This window comes from Pomacea canaliculata, linkage group LG3 (genome assembly GCF_003073045.1).
Source record: "Pomacea canaliculata isolate SZHN2017 linkage group LG3, ASM307304v1, whole genome shotgun sequence".
NCBI classification, from domain to species: domain Eukaryota; kingdom Metazoa; phylum Mollusca; class Gastropoda; order Architaenioglossa; family Ampullariidae; genus Pomacea; species Pomacea canaliculata.
This window is the reverse complement of record NC_037592.1, coordinates 32,138,737-32,160,964: the sequence shown is the minus strand read 5'-3', so window position 1 is coordinate 32,160,964 and position 22,228 is coordinate 32,138,737. Positions and strand designations below refer to the sequence as shown.

Below are 22,228 nucleotides of genomic sequence, written 5' to 3'. Positions count from 1 at the left end.
AAAGTATGTTTTTGAACCAAATGAACTATAAGTAGCATAACTGCTTAGTTCTGAGTACTAAATCAGAAAATATATTGTGGCTAAAATATTTGTAATCTATAAGCTTAATGTTACTGATGCCTACTCTACCTTTTTAACATAGTAGTCAAAAGGAATAGCACAACTACAGGTGAAGACGCTTCGGAATGATTTCCACTCAACAGCCACACTCTTCATCTCCAGGTCCAAAAAGTCATCTGTAAGTGTTTCTGTACTTGGAGAGTGGGTAATGGAGACATTATTTTCACATGTGGTTTCCTCAAATCCTGACCTTGACAGCTGTGACCCTGACTCATCAAAACCGGATTCAGAGTCACTTCTTCCATGACTGAAACCAATCTGCCCAGAATTATCAGCAAACTGTATAAAATAAAACTGTACAAGTTTCAAAAGACATGTATGAACCAAATGCAGCCTTTCCCAGTAAATTTAAGATCTGGAAGGAGCTATTAATTTTCATTTAGTCCATTATTTCTTTGTTCTACCCATTTATCTTAAGGTGTAATGGGATTTTCCAGGCACAAAGGACAACAATAGTGGTGAAGAAAAAGATGTGCTTAATATACCCTGATGACCAGCCATTAAACAGAAAAAGGACAGAGTAGGTCTTTGGCAACAGTGGGATGTTATCTTACTCAATACACTCTATAGGTATACTTATCATACTTATCTTAATCAGGGTTAGCCGAAAAGAAATGTAGTAAAGACACTTCATGTTTCCACAATCAAGTCCATTACTCATAAAAGTCCATAAACTCATTTTGATGAATAAAAGAAAAACTATTTCAAAATAAGTAACTCTACAGAGAATTTATTCTGCTTTTGAATACAAAGGTTTTTTCCCTATATTAGTCAAAAGTTTCCCAAGAAGAAAATTTTCCAATTTGATGTAAGCAGTTAGTCAGCAGCAAATGTTATAACCCTACTGAAATTGGTATTTTGGCACGTCAGGCACGTTGGCACGTGAGTTAATAACCATCACAAAAAGTATCCACTTAATCTCAGTGCTGTTGTTCACTGGTCTAAAGACAAGAATTATTGAAATATTCTAGTTTAGCTCTTCTGCTTAAAATCCATCCCAAATTTCAAGATAGAACACATTCTCTGTTTTTAAGCTTGCATGCAAATGCATTATATATATATTATGAAAATTTTATAACCTCCTGGGGAAAACGCCCATTCAGCATGAGATCAACCTCTAGGGAGTTGGTTGTGTTTGAATTTAGAGTCAGGCAGCTGAGGCTATCTTCAGGTGGACCTGTTGCCATGTCTGACAAAGACTCAACTGATAAGAAGCCCTGTAGTTTTCGCTGCACAACTTCCTCTGGCTTATTCAGCAATTTGCAAAGTTGCTTGATCCGCTGTAGACAACGAAAAAAAAAATCAAAAACAATTAAAGCAATCAAATACATCTTCTCTTACATGATCACTAAAAATACTTTCAGAAAAGCAATGATAGTTGGCAAACAAAATGAACAAGGTTAACAGAACAACCATCCTGCTAAGAGAAATTTAAACTACTTGCTTAAATATTGGTATACATCATGAAGACTGGAAAAAGAATTTTACACCAGCAGCACAATACCTCCGTGCAAGTGAATCATACTGCAGAGTAACTAACTCTTGATAGCTGTAGCAAACTGGATAGAGTACAATGTGTTTTAGTTTGTGGTAATCCCCATGTTGATGGTTTTCAGAATAAGCTGTCTGCACACTCTATGCAATCAGCATTTATTACCATTTCAAGCTGTTCAATATGCTCCATCATGGACAGTGTGTGATCAACAGTTGTGGCAAGTATATCCATGATGTTTTCACGAGGGTGGATTCCATTTTCAAACCGGTTGTACATTCCACGCCAGAATCTGCCATGACCAAAAGATGGGAGTGTATTGGTGGAATTGTTAACATCCGTGGATAACATGATGTTAACATTCATAACATCATTTGGATTATTATGTCTTATATTATTATAATATGCCAATAATCAGATGATAAACTGCAAGTTCTCATTTTCTCTTTCCATGGGTGTGAAAGACAGACAGAGAGAATGTTGATGAATGGGAATAGCTGAAAAGTTACTTGACTACTGCATAATATCCAATACTGAGAGTGTATACATAATCTTGAACAGTACGCATTTACTCACTGACATTAACTGTGTAATTCTGACAGTTAACATAAAGTGAACAAACGTTGCATGACTATAGTCATACAGGGCCCAGTTTGTTAACAAAGCACAATTTCTGCCAGAAATAATGCTTAAAAGAGTACAAGGATAAATGGCTAAACTAATTTTAATAAATGTTATAGTAAAATGAAAAGTGCTTTTCTTTAAAAAAAAAATATTGTGCTGTTAAATATTCCTGTAAAAGCTTAGTCCTATCAAGCAATCAACCACCATGTCTGCTAATCTTCATTCTGAGTGTTGTGAACCTGGATACTTACACCGCTACAGCACTACAAATCACAGCGGCAAGTCAAAAGACAGTGAAATATGAATTGAAGGCTAGAAATGGTTAATTCGATAGTAGAACTGAGCCCCAGTGACTGCATCTATGCCTATGGCATTCAACTTTTTCTCAACATGAGAACACAATGAGCTCTTTATTTTGAGTCCATTATTACAAATATGTCTGTGTTTATAATTTTTTTTTGTAAAATGCTTTGAGCTAGTCTTTCATGGTGGGATAAAGAGCAATATAAAGTCACTTTATTATTGTGATAAAAGTTTTACAAGACCAAACATACAGTATAACACAAAAAAATCCTCATAAAACAAACCATGCATGCATGCTTTAATCGGACTCTTTTTCAATCCAACCAAACACAACAACAAAAATGAATTAGCACATACTATTTTACAAACTGTACACAAATATAATGAATGCACTATAATTAAAGGGATGCTGTCTTAAATGTGAGCACCTGATGTATTATCAGAATAAAAACTGGCTATATTCTTGATAAACCTATTTTATACAAATCAAGTCATAGAAAATTTGTTAAACCACAGATGTGTATAGGTGGATTGCTGTGTGTCTTGCGAAGTTCTCTGCTGTTAGTCTTGGTGAGCATAAACAATGAATGTGACTAAACCGGAAACTTTGTACACACCTGTCTCGTTTTAGTAGTTAATCTGAAATGTGAATAAACCGGAAGCTTTCTACACACCTGCCTCGTTTTAGTAGTTAACTGGAAAAAAATCGTCTGCCAGCAGTTCAGTAATACAAGTTCGTGGGTTAAACTTTTCTATGAACCATGCGTTAAACACAATCTTTACAATTCATTTTCCCACAATATTTGGGTCTCAGGGAAACGCTGGTTTACCCTTGGTGATAAACATGCTTATATTTTGTGTCACATTGAAACCTATAAACCTATCAAAGGTAAAGCCACTGCTATTCCTAATCTCATCACCTCTGGCGTTTCTTCTAGGAAGAGATTAATAATATGAAAATGGCTGAGTAAAGGGCCTGGAGCTGGAGTCATAAAGTAGAATAGCCATTTCACAGACTGATAAGTACAATTAAAAGCGACACCTGCCAGTCCCACCATAAATGGTAAGATCCCATAGCTACGTGCACTATTACCCAAAACATCAAGAATGCACACACTGCTTAAACAAAAATATCGGTTAAACACAGAAACATACATTACTTTCTGTATTAGAAACTGTTAAAAAGAAAGAGCAGTGAACAGCATTTTCTTACTTTATTGATTGTGGAGCAATGTTTGGTTTCAGAATGGCTGAGGTGACTTCGTGATCTTTCTTGTACAAGGGGTTGACATATTCTCGCACATGCCTATGAATGTATCCCCATAGCGAATATGTCCTTTCTGATAACCTGCATCAAACATTTAGACTTGCAACAAAAATATCATGATTGGACGTTTGAGAGTTTTGTGCCCAAGTATATGTATACTGGGAGTCTGGGGGAAGGAAGCTGGCGATGATGTGTTCGTAAAGGCTATTTTTAAATGGGCAGTGTTAAACTCCAAAGTGTTTCAAAGTTGCATTGAACTGCCAAATGTATTGGCAATCATCTCTGGACATGGTACAACAGGCTAACTTAAGTTTCACCCCAAAACCAACGGTTTCCTCTGACCTTTACACACAACTCTGCCAAGATTGATCAAATGTTTGACAACATTTTGGTAAGAAAGGCCTTTCAAAATTGAGGCAAAGATACAGAGTGATATGGAGTTCTGTGAAGAGATATTCATGGTTTTTTAATACATACATCAATAACAATTATATTTGTAGTTTTTTGCATGTCTGAATCAATGCAAAAAGCTTTTCTAATCACCGTAAATCTAGCCGATCCTTCTCACAGTTGCCGATGAAAGTGCCAAACTGGCAGGAGTAGGCGTGGTCAAAAATTGTGAGAAGAAACCTCTCATTAAACTGGAAGCAGCAGGGAAACTGCTGCATTAGTTGCCAGACACAATCAAGGAACTGAGCGAAGACTGGAGACACCTCTTTGGCATCCACACTGTCTAGATAACCACATCTGTCAGTGAACTTGTGACCAAAAGACAACCATTCCTTCTCTATAAGTGCCTGCAAGAGCCAAAACAATAATTGTAAATATTTAGAAACATTTTAAAAAAGCCACAGTAAAAACACCAGCGCACTCAAGGTTTTAGCAGAGAACAAGCATGCAAACACACATTAAGTTTGTTTGTTTCGTGAGCATGAAATTTGTGCAAAGTTTAATGAAAAACAAGTACATGTATGTTTGCATGATGCTCGTATACACACAGCCCTGCGTACAGCTATATACATAAACCTCTTCACTAATAATGAAACACCTAGAACTGACCATAAATCCAGGGACGGTGCGGTAGTATGGATCCAAGAGAAGGGAAGCTAGAGAGCACACCTGCGCTGTTCTGTCCCAGCCATCAGAACAGTGAACTAGCACACTGGTGCCCTCAGATATTGCCTGCAGGACAAAAGAAGGTTGTATGCCATAGAGGAACACAAGATTGTTGGCCTCAGATATTCAAATTATGCCCCTAAGAATGAAATGCACATACTGGAGTGGCAGTACTATCAATGCTGTATAAAAGACAGTAATGCAAACTTACAATATTATAAGACTTACATTGGCTATGAATACACTTGTTTCCAAAATGGCTGCAATGTGCTTTAAAAATCCACTGTTCTCCAGTCCTGACAGGAAGCCACTCATAGAAGGGTTTTTCAATTCACAAACTGGAACAGATTGCACAAAACAAAAACATGACAGCTGTTAAAGAACCCTCACCTGGAAAGAGAGAAACAGCTAGAAACTCCAAGCAATATCTTGGATATTTTTTAGAATATTCTAAAAAGATAACAGATGTTCCCAGAGATAAAATAAGAAAGCATTTTAACACGAAATATTTCAGCATGCCTTTTAGGTAATGACTATCTTTACCTTCGACCAGCTTTTGAAGACTGCTCCTCATTATGTGAATATTCTCAATGCCCAGGAACTGAAATTTCATGTTAGCATAGCAGCTCTCATTCTCATAACCCTTGCCTTGTGCTTTGTTGATCATGGCATTGATCTGCATAAAGAAAAATAATAAAATGTTTGAGCACAAGGATACATAAGTATGGTTGGCTGCAGATGATCAGATACTGACACCACTTGTTCCATAATGTTTTAATGGACAAGTAAGTGAATTTTGAGACTAAAAATACCATTTTTTCATGCTGTGCATCAAGCATAGAGATAATGCATGTCAAATGGGCAAGTATCCCTGAAAATTTTACGTCAGGCTATTCACAGCATTCTGCATTTAAAGAATCAATGATACTTCACTTAAGTATATATTTCTGACCTTGTTAGCAACTTTAAGCTTGCAGTTCCCATGCTACAGTCGGAAATAAAACATTTTTGTATACTGTAAAAATGTTCACAAAAAATTATAAAATATATAATATATATATTAAATAAATCTACTGTCTTTGCCAAGCCTTTCCAGAGAAGATAAGAAATGTTTTTATTAATTTTCAAATATGTTTCCAGCTTCACATTATACACTACCATTAACTCATCCCTTCCATCTCGCTGCATAAAAGCATCTAGCCTTTTTAAAGTTTGCCCACTTTATCTGAATTCATTCCTCTTTATTAACTGCTAGAGAAATTCATGTGTGCATTTTAAAAATCCAATAGACTGATGAAAACGAAATATTCCCCTGCCTTTTCCTTCTAAACCACACTCATCTCAGTGTCTTGATGCAGTTTTCACTAATGGCCCCTGAGCATGTTTTAATGTGACCAGACAAGCAGAACCTGACAAGAAGCAAAGGCCAAAAGCACAGCCTCCTGCACTATCATGTTGAATCAATCTGGCCTGATGGCCACATCCTGTTACCTACTGTCCAAATCTCTTAGAACTAGAGATTTTAAAATCCTTTAAACAAATGTTTTTTGACAGATCTCTTTTCAAGGCTCTTTGTACTGTGAACTAAGCTTGATACTGCTTCTGCAGTTTCCCACACTAAAAAGATGATGAAAAACAAATAGCCAAGTTTTCTTTCTTTTTTTAAAATATCTGATTACATTACTAAATATTTTTTAGAAAAAAATATATCGCTCTGTAAGTTTATTACACCTTACTATATAAACAATTTCATAAACATCATTAAAAACATGTCTTTCAAAAACAAGTCTAAAATAGGGAGAGATTGCCACTCCCAGCCACAGCCCCTGCTCCTACCACCATCTTCCTTCCCAATAAAACAAAACTAATCTGGAATTGCCCTTTTGGATAAATAAAGTTGTATTAACAAAACAAAAAGCTAGACATCTCCGTTATGTCAGATGAAAATTGGAATGATACCACCTGGTCCTCAAATTGAAATTATTTGCAGTTTTTTAAAAAGATTATTCCTGCAGCTACAACTTTTTCCAAAATTGCAAACCCACTTCAAGCACTAGTAGCCCATTTCTGTATTTCTGCTACACCAAAATGCTCACATCTTTGAAGCTGCCTTAGCTAGTGGCAGACTTACAAATTTCTATATTACACGATGTCTGCACATTACTTGTGCACTGATTGAGGCCATGCACTTTATTTAAAGGACGAGTGTGCCTCTTTTCTCTTATGACCAAGAGAAAGTGCATAGTCGATTTGAACACCAATGCCTGATGCCTGAGGCGCATCCAATAATTAGTTCAATACCTGTGTGATGCTGCATACTTCCCCCAGCTGATTTAGCTGTTATATAGCTGGGAAAGGAAAGGCAGCTAAAGTAAGCAATGCCCACACACACAAAAAATCAATCAATAAATAAAAGAATAAAAAATAAGCTGGACCCAAGAAGAAAGCAGTCTCTAATGCCTCACTATGTGAAAAGTTAAGGAACCAACAATACCATTTCTTATGATTGAAATGCAAGTAAACTGAAGTAAAGGGTGAAAAAAGGCTTTAAAACACTACTATCTTGTGACACAAGTTGTGATAATGAGACAGTGCAGCAGATTTGGAACAACAAAATTAGAAATACAGAATGGAAGTTAATGTGTCACAGCATTAAGCAAGTCCATCTTCAATCTCCTCTATCATAGATGTCTCACTAGCAAAAGGTCTGTTCATCCCCCTACTCCTAGCAATTCCAGGCTCTTGTTTCAATTCCCACTTTCTTTGATTGAACTACCTCCTTAGGATTACTTAATCAAGAAAAAGGTATGTATTCCTCAACAGACCAGCTCTTTATTTTGATTGCTTCCTTCTTAATGTACAACACAATTTCAAGAAAAGCTTTATCCATAAATCCACTATCAATGAGATGATGACACCAGGACTAAACTGACACACAATTCAATATGATATTTATTCACTGAAGGTTGGGGTTGAGCAACAAAGATAAAGGCAGTTAGGGAAAATTATTCTAACTATAGTCATCTGTGCTTCTAAAATTTAAAAAAAGAGAGAAAAACCTGCCATTCTTTTAAATAAAAGAGTGATCCAGAACAGAGAAAAAATTTCAAGCTACAGCTAATTTTAAATCAGCTCTGCATGCTAAAGGGAGATATGTCCTTCTTGGGACATAAATGCTTAATTTTGTAATGAATGTTAAGTTGACCTAACCTTTGGCCTTGTGTCCACGACATACATGAAGGAGGACTTTGGGTTGGATCTGAGCACAGCATCCAACAACTGTTCATCCTCCAAACACCGTGCGCTAAATCCCGACAAAGGCTGACTGCAACGAGTCACGGCAGCCTGCCATTCAAACAGAAACAATAAAAATGTTGCTGAAAACTTATTACATCATGTAAGATACTTGCCCTGCTTTCATATTTATTTTATTTTATTTTATTCAGTGAGAAACAAACATATACAAGAGACTCAGGTAACAGAAAGTTCTAGACAGTTTATACTTCATTTAGTCAAACTATAATCTGTCATCATAAAGAATGAATAATGATAACACTAATGATAGCATAAAACTAATTAATAAGTATAATGTTGTGTCTCAGCACAGTAATAACAAGCACACAACACAGGTAAGCAAAATATTTATATTCATGGTTGTCAGAAATCGTTTATGCGCCACTGGAGGCCAGCTAGACCCTCTTCAATTTACCTATCGGCTCTTCACTTTATCTTTCAGCACCCTGAATCCCCTTGCTCCTATGCTCAGATCTTTGTAGACTACAGCTTCTATGTAGACTTCAACACCATCATTCTGCGGAAAGTCTTTGATAAGCTCTCAGAGTTTAGTCTCTCCCAGTCAATGTGCTTCTGGGTCCTTGACTTCCTCTTGCACCATTCCAAAGAGTAAGAGTCAAGAATTGCCTCTCTAACATCCTCAGCACAGGCACTTTTGGTTTCTGGGTTCCATCTCCAATGACCTGAGCTGGGAAATCAATGTGGTTTCCACTATCAAGAAGGCCCAGCAACATATTTACTTCCTCCACCAGCTGAAAAAATTTGGCATGACAGGACATTATGGTCCAGTCACCCCAAAACAGAAAGTCCTACTCGACTGGGTGGCGTGTGCAGCTAACTGATGTACTGGCTATGATCTACCCCATGTGGGTACAATCTACGCCAAGCACAGTGTGGTGCAAGCAGGGCGCACAAGATTGTGGCAGATGGTTCCCACTCAGCCAATGGCCTGTTCTGGGGTCATGTATAGACTTTTCAGGCCCTGAACTTCCCAGTTGAGATATAGCTTTTTTTGCTGAAGCAAAAGCCTTCATGAACTCTGCCGTAGCTCATGTCAGGACAAATACTAGCTGAATGTGCCTTATGCAGTCTGTGAGGCAGTGTCTGTGCCCATGATAGAAAGGGAGTGTGGAAGAGAGAGCAAGCGAGGAAGATGGATATGAATAGGATAGGCCTGATTATTTTTGTTTTGTTTTGTCTCTTCCATCACCAAGTCACATTCCAAGTTCAGTGTTGCTTGGCCAATAAACAAATTCTTATTCTTCTTATATCAAGTGACTGAGACATTCAGTCCTCAATGAATGGCAAAAGTAATATTTATTCAGCAGAGACAATGAAGCTCAATGCAAACAAGAAGTCTGAAAAAAATGTTTGTCTTTGATATTTGTGTGAAAAAGGTATCAATACAATAAACAAAGTTTCACCTAAATTATGGCACACGTCATCATCATATAAACAATGTGGAAGCTCTCTGTCTATCAGGAACAGTGCTAGCAAAACGCATGCCACTAACAACACCCTCCTTTTCTTTTCTCCTCCCCAAAATCGAAAATATTAAGTCTATCAAGAATATTTTTGATGCTAATTACTTCATTACATTCTAGACTTGATCCAGTGAGACAAACGGACAGGATCCAGAATATATTCGCATTCTTTTCTGACACATTGTTGACCATCCCTGCAGTTTTCTTTGCTGGCATGGATGATCAGCTTCATTGATTCTCCCAGCTCTGGTTCTAACTTCAAAGGCAACCTCCTGGAGGTACCTCTTCATCACTGACGGTAAATTACAGCCCAAGGAAACGAAATTCAGTGATTTTTTTGCTATTCCAGAGAATGACCTGGGATGTACATCAAAGCACAAAAACACAACCTATTTTGAAAGAGCCCTCTAGTCAACTAGAAAAATACTCCATGGAAATGTCAATCTTAAGAATGAACGAACACACACTCACACACACATATATATGCATGTATGCACACACGGAGTGAGATTTCAAGTAAAAAACCAAGAAAGACAGAGACTAGTCAAGGGGAAAAGAGACAGAGAAAGTAAAGAGGGAATGCAAACTTTATCACATACAGGCAAAAAGTTTTGGTTGATTTTTTTTCTCATTTGTTACCATTTCTTCATTTCATGGCAAGAGTTGCATGGCCTTCTCATGGCCTGGTGATACATTAGTGATTGGTTCTTGTCACCGATAGAGTAATGGATCAGCTATTCTGGATTCACATCTCATCTCCTGCATGCTGCTTTTTTTCTACATACAGCATGTTTTCATGGGCTGGCTGCTTTTACATGATAGAGTCTTAGATGCTGGCTAGGTATAAATACTAATCCCATTTCTTGCAAGCAAGAAAATCATTCATAAAAATTCTCATGAAATTCCAAGGTTAAATATAGGAAGACATCAACATTCATAAACACAGCCCAAATGTGTAGCATCTTACCTGGTTTTCCCTGTGTAAGTAGGATAATACAGGCAAGCGGCCACGACTTCGAAACTTTGAGCTTCCCACTAGCATTGGCGTGGTAGCCAATGTAGGGACATAGAGCAGGCTGGGATATGTATCACAAAGCTGAAACAAGCAAGAAGAATCTCATAAAACATATAAAGCATTACAATCATTCAGAGGGGTCACAAAGTCATGTTTAGATCTCCTTTCTAGTGTTTTTAAGGCCCCTTGTGAAATTTTTACCTGTGGTAATTGTTAATACTCATGCAACTGTTACCCAGAGACCAAAGAATTTTAACTTTTTTATTTTTAACCTAATATACACATATACAATTTATATTTACCCAATTGCTTACATCTTCCCTGTACTATGATGACAAAGGTGTGCCTTTCTGATGCATACATGACAAGCAAACACATGGCACGTCTACAAAGTCTCCATTTATTTACAGTGCCAACTAATTTCCTTATCTGGATCACTCACTTCATAATTTCTGTTTAGATGTGAATGCGTCCAGTGCTCAGAAGGACAACCCATACGTAAGTATTCTGACTGGATGTCAAACATGCCCCATCCAAAACTTTTTTCCCAACTCTCTGTAGCAGTGAAGTGGAATGCATACAAATTCTCAATGCTCCCTTAAACAGCAGAAAACAGAAGAAAGAAACTTTCAGGAAACTGTAATAATTTTAATTACCTCACCTCATCCCTACTTTCAAGAAGTGAAACTTTAGAGAAAAACAGTTCAGCAAAATATCTAGTTTTATTCCTGACACAGACTCATTGAAGGACAAAAATCTAGCTTTAACGATGTTGGTGAATCGCTTTTAGTCTTCTCATATGTATGTGTATACACTTAATCATATTCTTGCACTTTATACTCTGACATAAAGAGACAATGAGTGAGGTGCATAGACGAACACCCCTATATACACAAATCTTCAGTGTATATACTTGCCAGGTCTAGATAACTCCTGTAAGGTAGTGTAGATATCATGGCAGTCACGTTCACGAGGTAAGACAAAAGTGACACACATGAAGTTCTTGCAGCGTATCTGTAGGGGTGAGCCACCTGGGTACAGAGGCTGCTTTTCTACCTGTGCAATATGCATATGTTGAATCTGAAACAAGAACAGGGTTTTTCATGTTCACTTTATTTCATCCGTCTTAGTGTGCTTAACACTGCTGGTGTCTGGAAGGATTGCCTGATAAACTATAAGCAATAAACAATAGACAAAAAAAAAAATCACCCACAGAAAATAAGACACATGCACCAAATATGCAAGCAAGGGACAGATCCTGGTTTCCAAAAGACAAATTTTTAAGAAAACAGAACGTTTTTCTCACCAAAACCACTAGATGCGACAGCATCTGGCTAGTGCCTGAACATTCTTCTTAACAAATTTGGGTAAGAATAGCACATCAGAAAAAAAAATTTAGTATACATCCAGGGTTCTACCTGATCCATCATAGGGCACCTTTTAAAGCCTCACACTAAATTTAAACCAACCCGTAAATTAATATTAACACTGACCTAATTCTCTCCCATTAACATCCCTGGATTTTACACACACACATATATGGGATTTGAAAGTAGACTGATATAACGTGATGTCATGAAATGGCACTTTTTTCCTCAATTTGAAAATTTGCATGCTGAGATCGTCCACATGTGTGAGGTGGAGGTGATAAATTATTCTCATTGGAACTATGGCACTGCAGACTGCCTGAGAAGAGTGACCATGGGCTCAGCTAACAAAATTAATGTAGCCTCTGGATTTCGATTCCAAACAATCTGACATGAGGCAGCGAATTTCTGGTCTCATTTCACTCACATTAAAAACCCGGGGCATCATCCACCGTAATTAAGTGAAAGGAGGGGCAACCATCTGTCACGAGAATGCAGCAGCTTCCAATCGGCTTAAATGGACCTGGAGCACGTTGCATATTCGATGGTACACATGACCATTCATTAGAACGCTCCCCAGTTGCCATTTGCCCTTCACACTTGACGGCCACTTTTTGTGTAACGACCTGTAATACGAACGCTTATGAAGCTCGGCTCCGAAATCGATCTTTGAAGTACGCAAGGTTGGTGGTGGTGGTGGGGGGAGGGTATCTATTTTTAACATCATTTCTGACTAATTATCAACGCTTGGGAGCCGAAATGAGTAAACAATGGAGCACCGAATGATCTCTAGAGTTCACTGACAGGTCACCGCGAATGCTGCACAACCTGCACAGCAAGAAGAAACCTGAAATTGATTGGGACTCCAAGACGCACCATGCCTCTCAGGTGTCTGCCCTCGCTAATGAACGACTCGTGCAGCATCAACTATTTTTACGTCCATCACATTGCTCAGGCACGAGCGCGCGTGAAGACAACCGTAACAGGCTAAACTGCCATGAAAGTAGGGATCCCTGCGGGCTGTCACACCTAACACCAACTTTTTACACTGTGTCCTCGTGCTTCCCATCTTGCTCAGCCCCACCCCCACTCCCTTTCACCCTGTTTGCAAACTTGACGTAAGAAAGAGCAAAAAGAATACTCGGGTGCAATCGATGGAGTGGTTGACTGAAGATAACGAGTCCACCCGCGCGTGAAATGACGACAGCCTACGCTCGACGACCGCCCAGGGCGCTCATCAGTTCAGGGAGAGACCTGAATGAAAAAACTCCTGCCGGCGACAGTCAACACCGGTATCTACAGCGGCAATCTGTTCATTTAGCAATATATGTAACCATCACTAAACTGTCCGCTGTACAGGGAAATGGTTGTACATTACGCTTGAAATTAAGCTTAATAACGAAGTCAAAACAAAAGCCAAAAAGTGTACATTTCTCCTTAAGTCTTAGAACATTCAGCGCAACAAAGTCGCGCTTAACCCTTTCTATTAATTCACTCTTCACACGAGGTGCAAGCTGTTATTCAGAGCTGGGTACCCAGGTGGTCTGATATACGAGATAAGTTTCCGGAGATACAAAGGATAACCAGAATACATCAAGCGAAGACGCATCGTCACGCCTCGTGCATCGAGGTCCCGGACTGCAACAAGTCACAACCTGCATCAAAACAGGAACTTTGTGCTTTTACAAGACCCACAATAATCGCAACGACGACGATGACGATGATGATGGTAACGACGAAAATGATCGTGCTGTTTCTTTGTGATCAATATCTAAACCTGTGCTAAAATCTGCTGCCGACGGCTCCTCGCCACTCCCAGAAGGCAGGAAAAGGAAAACCTTCCTCAAGGACGTCGTCGGGAAATTGTCAACAACAATTATTAGTCCATACATTCGGCTCTGGCCATTGAGAAAAAGGCAGTGGCGCGGAATTTACCCAGCTCATCCGTGCCAGCTGTCAGCCAGCCCTCTTGTATGACTGATGCCAAATCGATTTGGAGATGTGTGTCCCTAAATGACAGGGAGGCTTCGTAAAGTGTGGCAGCCGCCGCCGAGACGTGCGAGGACGAAAAACATTGCCATAAACCACAGCCCACCAAGAAGTTTTAACAGGCTGGAAGGGGACTGTCTGTCTGCCTTGAAGGTGGATGAAGATATAAAACATTGCAGGCTTGAAAGGCTTCGTTTGAAAACAAAACAAAAACAATTCTGTGCGAGATAGGTAGTTATGGCAACGTTCGAGTATGGTACTGACAGACGCGCAGAGAATGTCTGCATTGTGTACATAGGTGCACGGTTCTGAAACAGCATAGAAATTATTCTCATCAAAGTTTGAGGCTTAACCTAAGGCGTTGTTCAGTGCTACCCGTTGTCTGAAACAGCTCCAACAGTAGCTATTCAGTTGCCTACTGAATGACAGAATGGCTCACCCTCAGCCATCGACAAACGTTTCATCCGGCTATGCCGTCTGGTCACCCCCAAACCCAGCCACAATCCACTGATGTCGAAAGTTTTCTTGGGAAAGGATTTTTATTTTTAGCTGTTTTCACCTCATATTTTAAACCCTCTTTCCGCGCTCTCTCTCTCTCTCTCACACACACATTTATTGGAATGCTCCTTAGGTATAAAACTAAAAACATCCGATCGAACCTCTATTTATGTCAAACATTTTCGACGTCCTCGCTTTCACCTCTATAAGCTTATGAAACGATGGTTTGTTTTAGTGGAACAGCTTGAGGCTTTATACGCTAGGCTCAAAGAACAACGTGGTCGACTCAAGATCCGAACCCAGGACAGCTGATCTTCACTGCTGATGACAAACACTTTACTAACCGTTACGCAGACTGCCATATGAGTTGTTCTCCCGTAAGGCATGCATGCTGGTATTGATATCTTCAAGAGCACACAGAAGTAGTAAAACGGATGAAAACAAAGATGACAAACAAATACTTCTTATCGTCTTTTAGCAGATGATTCCTCGATGTGACACATCCTTAACATGCTGTACTGTAATGTGGAAGTGCCAGTGCCCGGCCATTGCTCGATACTTCTACCTTCCAGTCATCATTACAGTCACAAAACAGAACGGCATGCTTATAGTTCTAGTATCTGTCTAAATCAAACTGTCCCCAGACAAAAAACTTCTTTTGGTTACTAATCTCTGAGGACTGGACACAAACAAACTTCCACATCAAAATATATTTCCTCACGCGAACATTAATTAACTGCTAGAAGACGGAGGAACCCTCGAAGGCTAGAGTGAGAGCAAATCAATAGCTGGCTGTTAACGACGCCACAACCTTGGTGCCAGACATAAATCTTGATATTAAGCCAAAAATCGCTTCTAGCTACTCCCTCTTCTCCTACTCTTGAAACTCGACAATATCAACTACTTTAAAAATAATATTTTTAAAAAATCCTCATAATTTCTGTTTACGAGAAGCACGGTGCATTCCACGGCCAAGATGGTAAATAAAGAATAATGGAAAGAAGCGAGAAACAACGAAAAGCTTTACTATTTTTTTTATTTAATCTCTAACGAGAGATCCGTGCGCCGCGATATAATCAGAAGCATCAAGCCTGCTCCCACGAGAAAGAGGACTACAGGCTACTGCATCAGACATGCTGATCAGGAAGACAGCTCGCAGAAATAACAAGGGGGAAAATATAGATCACTGCAAAAAAAAAAAAAAAAAGGTCAGTGCCCCACCATGTCTGTGAAGCTGTAAAATGTCGATGTCAGCTCTGACCGTCTCAAGTCAGGCAAGTAAGCCATAAGCCTTTTACATTAATGCTTTAACAACAACAGCAACAACAACAACATCGATGAAAAGGTCAATTACAACACGCAAACAACGAGGAAAATAACCGCACATACATATAGACATTTGCCAACTGGCTGTTGCCTACGTTCATACAATCTTTGCAATCAAGACCTCCGCTGTCCCCCAGTGGATGACTGCGAGTTACATGACTTTAGGATAGGACAGTGCAGCGACCGTTGCATGGCGGTTGGCGCCTGACACAGCGACAGAGAGTGCGAGGCCAACCTGGTGAAGTGGCTAAAGCGGGTCAGGCATCAAGTCGAGGCAGTCATCGGGACAAGACACGCTAGTGGTCGATGCCGAGTTCGGCGAAATTCACCGGATTCAACGAAATTCGTTAGAGGATCGATTAGCCGTGACTAGAACCTGAACATCTGGGAGAAGGCAGTACTCCACTAGAGAGAGAGAGTAAAGTGAACGATGCCGAAACACATTAAACAAGAAGGATGCACTACAGATAGCATCACAAGCACCAGATAAATATCAGAATAAAACCTGTGAAAAATAAAAAAAAAAGACAAGGGGTTTTCTTAATTGCAGCAGAAGATAGTGACTTCTTGTACCCTCGATCGCACCGAGCCGTCTTAAGATCGAAGTAGGGAGATCCGCGATCAATATCAAACAAAGAACTAGAAAGGGGCTCCAAACCCAAAGAGAAAAGATTCCTACAACAGTCTGTGGATAGTTATCATCACACGTCGAAATCCCGACATACTGGCATTACCCATCTTGTATTTGCATGTGTGTGTATATTGTAACTTGTGGGTGACAGATGACAAAAAAAAAAAAAAAAAAAAAAAAGAAAAAGAAAAAAAAAAAGAGAGACCTCGAAGCTCTTTGGAGGCACGACATCATTAATTTGGTGTTAATTGCTCAATCTGCCACACAACTGATAGAGGTCGTTGTCAGGAAGACAGAACCCTGGCACTGCACGAAGCCCCAAGAAAACTCCTTTTTTTTCAACCTCTCAACGAGCGTAAATGCATTCAGGCGACAAGTGCTCCCCCTTAATACGATGCTTAATTTATGTCGACGTGGTGCCTCTGATTGTGCCTGGGGACAGCCGGGCGAGACGGGACCACCGAGATGGCCGGAAAACATCGGGCGCTAAAGTGGAAAGTCGATAGCGCGTGGGCGACACAACAACAACAGCAAGACGCAGCACGGTGCTGCACACAGCGTGACGTGCTTCATACAGCCGGCGGCTGTGTGCAGCAGACCTGACCGCCGCCAGTCCCCGCATCTGCCAGTCCAAACGCCCTAATGACTGCCTGTAGCATCCACTAAACACACTCGTCAGGGGTTTTTGTTTTTTTCAAATCATTAATCCGGCCTTGAAGTAAGAGACCACATTTAAAGCGACCATAACAATATCCATCGCGTACCCCCCCTCAGGCCCCAGCAAAAAGCAACATGTCTTATATAAAATAAGAAAATGTACAAATGTAAGAAAACACGTAACTTGTAAAATGAGAAAATAAGTTTATGACCAGAAGCCTCTAAGCAGTTCATTGCACATGTTACCATAGTGAGATAGCCTTAGTCGCTGACATGGCGAAAAATGCCGCCACGTTACCCACGATGGAAACACTTTCACTTTCAAATCAGCCACTCAAGAATGCCAGGGTTAATAGCCATGGAAACCACGACCCTGTAAGAATGGTGTGCTTACTAAAACCAAACGAAGGGACAAGATGGGCGTGCACGCACGAAAACATGTGGCATCATGTAGTATCTGACTTGGTCCTCCATCATGCAACATTTTACACATGTCACGTGTCAGATTAGGAACGGGAAATGTTCCAATCATAGATTTTAAAAAATTCCCACTAAGAAATTATTGATCTTTCCCAATTCTAATTGCAACTCCAGGGTCTGCAGTATTAGTGCTAAAGGGAAAGAGGCACACCTTACAGTTTTATTATAAATATTTATTGCAGAGCTCGAGGCAAGTGGACGCGAACCAGAAGCGTGATTAATATCACTTATTTCAGTGCTTCGTGCTACTATCATCATGCGTCTCAAAAGTTTTGTAAAGCTGTATATTGATACTTCTTGAAACGCGGCTATGGACATGCTAACAGATCATGCATGCTCTGGTGTACACGACAATTTGTGAAGTGATCGAAAATTTGCTCAGCTTCATCTCAACAAAAAGCCCGGCATCAAATGATGATTTTGTTATCAAAACGAGGTGTAGGAAAGTAATATCTCGGTTGATTTTTTTTTCAACTCCTTTTTTTTTAATTACAGTGAAATCAAGAAGAATCACTGTGATAAAAATGTAATGAGCATATACTTCCAATTACAGCTACAAGTATAAAGACAGAAAACATGTTGTATGAGAGGAAGACATAAGAGAATCAAACTCCCCATCGCTAGTGTGTAAATGAAAACAGTCTGAAATGTTTAAATGGCATTAAAGTGATGCATTGTTCTACCCACTGACAGAAAAAAATCCAATTAAGCGAACACCAACAAAATTAAACAAAAACCACACACAAAAACGAAATAAACCAAGCCTAAAAATTAAAAAAGACTTATTAAGAGAGGTACCATAACACATTAAGGAAGCTTTGTGAGGAGATAAAACTTATAAAAGTAATCACAATAAAATAAAAAGGTCGACGGAAATGTTTAAGTTCCTGGTCGCACCAGCTCCATTTCCCCCTGATCGTCTTCCGGATTTTTATTTTCCAATGTTGCTGTCTCGTTCGGTAAATGTTAAAGTTGACGATTTCCACCCATCGTTCAACGGTGTTAGAGTCGCTGTCGCTGACACATTCCACCCATGCACCTCAACACGCGCGAAAGCAAACACGAGAGCAGACTGAGCTGCTAGCCGATCCTCCAAGTGCATTCTAAGTGTGCTACTCTCGTCACAGAGCAAGTGGGCTGACAATAAGGCCGAGACAGAAGTAGCTCAGACAGATAACAAAGCACAGGACCAGAAACATTAGGGCGGCTAAAGAATGACATGGCACAAAGGATTTGGCAGAGAAACAATGGTGTGACACAAATGGAATGGTCGGAGAAAGAATGGTGCTACAGAAACAGGCGGACGGGGACAATGGATGAGCGAGGAAAGGAGAGATAATGGAACACGAGCGCATACTTATTAAGTAGAAGTTCGGTTTGATTATATACATACATGAACAGTATGTATTAAAATGTGTTTGTAGCAAAATCAAAAACTATGCGCAGCAGTAAGACAAGAGCCACAGACCTAACTATAAGCTTGACTACCCGTCCATGGCTGCCATCTTGACACTTTTCGTGGAGGTTCAGGATGAAGTGCCAGCCGTCAAAGACGAAACATTGACCGTAAAAAAACAGATTAATGATAAGAAGAACGCACAAGCCCGGGGTCTTCAAACTGTCTTGGACAAGGGCCAGAATATCGATTATTTCCTCATTCCACAGCAGAAAATCGACTTCAAAATGGGTTTATTTAATATTTCTGAACTTTGCTATTTGGTCAAATTTTAACAGTTAATATTATTAGCAGGCCGTCAGCGACATAACAAATGAAATGTCTACTAGAGGAAACATGGTAAGGATGAAAGCGTGCGAGGTCCGCGCTGTCACGTTTCAATATGTTTGCAAACAGTTTCAGCGCAGGTGACTTAACACCTTCCGTTTTCCCCCGACAATGCGAAAAGCTAGACGCCGGGATTGCCCTCTGCTCACCCAGACTCCAATGGTGGCTACTTTGTACTAGCGCCTAAATCAATTTGCTAACAGCCCTGTAAAAGCGAATAATTTGTCCGTCTGCAAACAGCTACTGGCTCTGTCGGTGGCTAATCTGAAGGTCGCCGAGTTAGCGAAGCCTGCTCAGTATATCAGCATAACGTCCATTACGACCAGTGGATCGTACCCTGAGCTACCCGCTTCATGTAGACCTGACACAGAATCAATCAAACCCAGAAAAACAGCCAGTGCACAGCAACCCAAAAGTAGATTCACCGATGTCTAAACAATGGCGCGACTGCTAGGATGGTCGCAGAGCCCGATGAAAATAAAACTTTCCTGCGCCATGACATTGAAGATGCATCTTCTCCTGAAATTTAGAATATTAAAGTATGTTCTAAATAAAGAAGAAAATAAAAGAAAATGTGTTGCTTAACGGATTCTGCGTCAATTGGCTACCGGAATAACAACGCGTGTGCCATCTTTTTTTTTCCCCTAGTAGCAGAGCACTCGGTGCACCGGTATAGGAAAAGGACTTATTGACCAGTTCTGTTTGATGTCTCACAAAGAACGGTCTATGCACATGTCTACAATAGGCGCACGCTCGATGCTTGCTCTAATCGCCTGTCTGCTGATACTTGTCTGACGTAGTCCGACGTTTCCTCCAAGCCCGGCCCCCACCACTATCGTCCTCCCTCGTCTGTACCAGTCGCTCCAGCACAACTATATCCCTTTCCCTCAAAGAGACCCAGCGCGGAGAGATTCATCATGTTTAATGCACAACGTCTGCATAGCATCCAACAGTTTTTTCCCCATGACATCGGAAATAAGATTTTTCAGGCCTGTAAAAGCGCTCAAAACGCGATACTTTTCAAATGAACAACAATGTATAATAATCCGACTGAATGGTGCAGTAGTTCACTTATATAACAAGAAATTCGTTACAATTATTTTTATCCAGAGAAGACAAACCATTTACAAACCGCAAATGCCAAGTGGTAGTGCGGTGGAGGAGAGGGGTAAAGAAAATGTTCCATTCTAATGCACTACCTGCTGCTGAAGACTGGCTCATAAATTTACCCGCCGGCAAAATAATGACCAAGGCTAGAAGGTTAAATTGCACAATACACTGGCAAGAGATGCAAATAAACTGGGAACAGCAAAAAGGACAGAAATAACCTACAAGCCGACGAAAACAAAGAAGACTAAAATGAAATAAATAAAGGCAGTTGTCAAAAAGGAAAAGCGTGAGATATTTGTACAGACGAGTGTCATATTTGTGATGTCAAGGCCATTTTAAATTTATAGTAAAAGCGTTGCTGCCTTGTAGTAACCGTTGCGGTGTTCGTGTTGCCAAGCTCGGCTACGGCACGCAAAGATTCTGCACGCACGCCACTGCCATCGCCTCCACCACCAGCTACAAAGCAACACCGATTCCTACGGTGTTCATACATGCAGCCTAAAAACCAGAAACAGAGAAAAGATTCGATTTCCACACATCACGTTCATAACAAAAGGATGCGTGTCTGATCCGCCACACTGAGTGCATGGGTTCTGTGGACTCCGTTGGACGTGCCTGCTGCAACGTATAGCTACGTACCAACATAAAATGAAATTCGCACTGCACGCTAGAAAGTAGCACAACATGCTACTTATTTGTACAGGTTTACGTCGACAACAAACCACACACACATAAAAGATGGCTTACCCACGACTCCTTCTTGCCTTCGTTGTCGACAAAAATAAGGTGCGTGGCCGTCAGGTAGAGAGTCCCCACGGAGGGCTGGCGAGTGCTGACACGATCCTGCAGCTTCACATTTTCAACCTGCCAAGACATGAAGCACAGCGCACGGTAAAACTCTTACATAATAAACATTTAGTTACTACTGGACCACATTTATTTATTAAGCATGAAAGTTTTAAGCATTCATCTGGAGGCCAGTTGCACTATACAGCGTATTTTAAACAGTTTTAGGCCTTAAATCTTATTTAATCAGCTTCAAATATTCAGAAACTGGGATTACACGAGTCTAACTCATTTGATGTTAAACCGCAAGGAAATTTCCTTAATGCAAATCGCTTTCGTATGGCGATTATCTAGGACACCTTTTGAAAAGTCCACACCCCGACGGTCAATTTAAAATTAAATGTTTGGGCCGGAAGTTAAATTTGTCAAGGCCCTGATTGAGCCTGTAAGTGAAAAACCTTTGAAATGGGTATCTGACATATTGGTAAATGTAAAGACGTTAATGGCGCAAATATATATGTGTGTATGTGTGCACGCGAGCGTGAAAGAAAGAGTCCACAGTGGGGTCACTACTTTGACATCTACAGGCAATAGTTGTATCGGTATCGGTTGTACACCCACAATTATGAAGCCCATGTGATAAGGTCATGCCACTCACTGTTGGATTGTTTTCCCACTAAAATCTACAATTTCAAGAATGAAACAGTTCACATGAAACATCTCATTTCTTGTATTAAAATCTTTTCCTTTGCTGTGGTAAACAGATGTAGCGAAAAATCTAGAAGAAGGAATCGCCCAACTTGTTTCTGAAGAACCGTAAAATATCCAGAAGACTCACCCAACAACTTCCCTGCCACATTCGCCATGATAAACTAACATTTAACTC

General features: G+C 40.0%; 1 protein-coding gene across 3 annotated transcripts in view; it reads right to left on the bottom strand.

Annotated features, from left to right (window-relative positions):
- Positions 1-22,228, bottom strand: part of LOC112559501 (myotubularin-related protein 6-like) — a 48,108-nt gene that overhangs the window by 4,627 nt on the left and 21,253 nt on the right. For all 3 annotated transcript variants that reach the window (XM_025230810.1, XM_025230808.1, XM_025230809.1), the window contains exons 2-14: positions 21,304-21,420; positions 11,633-11,795; positions 11,158-11,312; positions 10,668-10,796; positions 8,133-8,267; positions 5,466-5,598; positions 5,151-5,260; positions 4,866-4,988; positions 4,350-4,603; positions 3,753-3,887; positions 1,778-1,904; positions 1,200-1,400; positions 130-378 (exon numbers count right to left, since the gene is read on the bottom strand). In XM_025230810.1, coding sequence (XP_025086595.1) covers positions 130-378; positions 1,200-1,400; positions 1,778-1,904; positions 3,753-3,887; positions 4,350-4,603; positions 4,866-4,988; positions 5,151-5,260; positions 5,466-5,598; positions 8,133-8,267; positions 10,668-10,796; positions 11,158-11,312; positions 11,633-11,795; positions 21,304-21,420 — 2,031 coding nt within the window. The remainder of the gene's footprint in view (positions 1-129; positions 379-1,199; positions 1,401-1,777; positions 1,905-3,752; positions 3,888-4,349; positions 4,604-4,865; positions 4,989-5,150; positions 5,261-5,465; positions 5,599-8,132; positions 8,268-10,667; positions 10,797-11,157; positions 11,313-11,632; positions 11,796-21,303; positions 21,421-22,228) is intronic.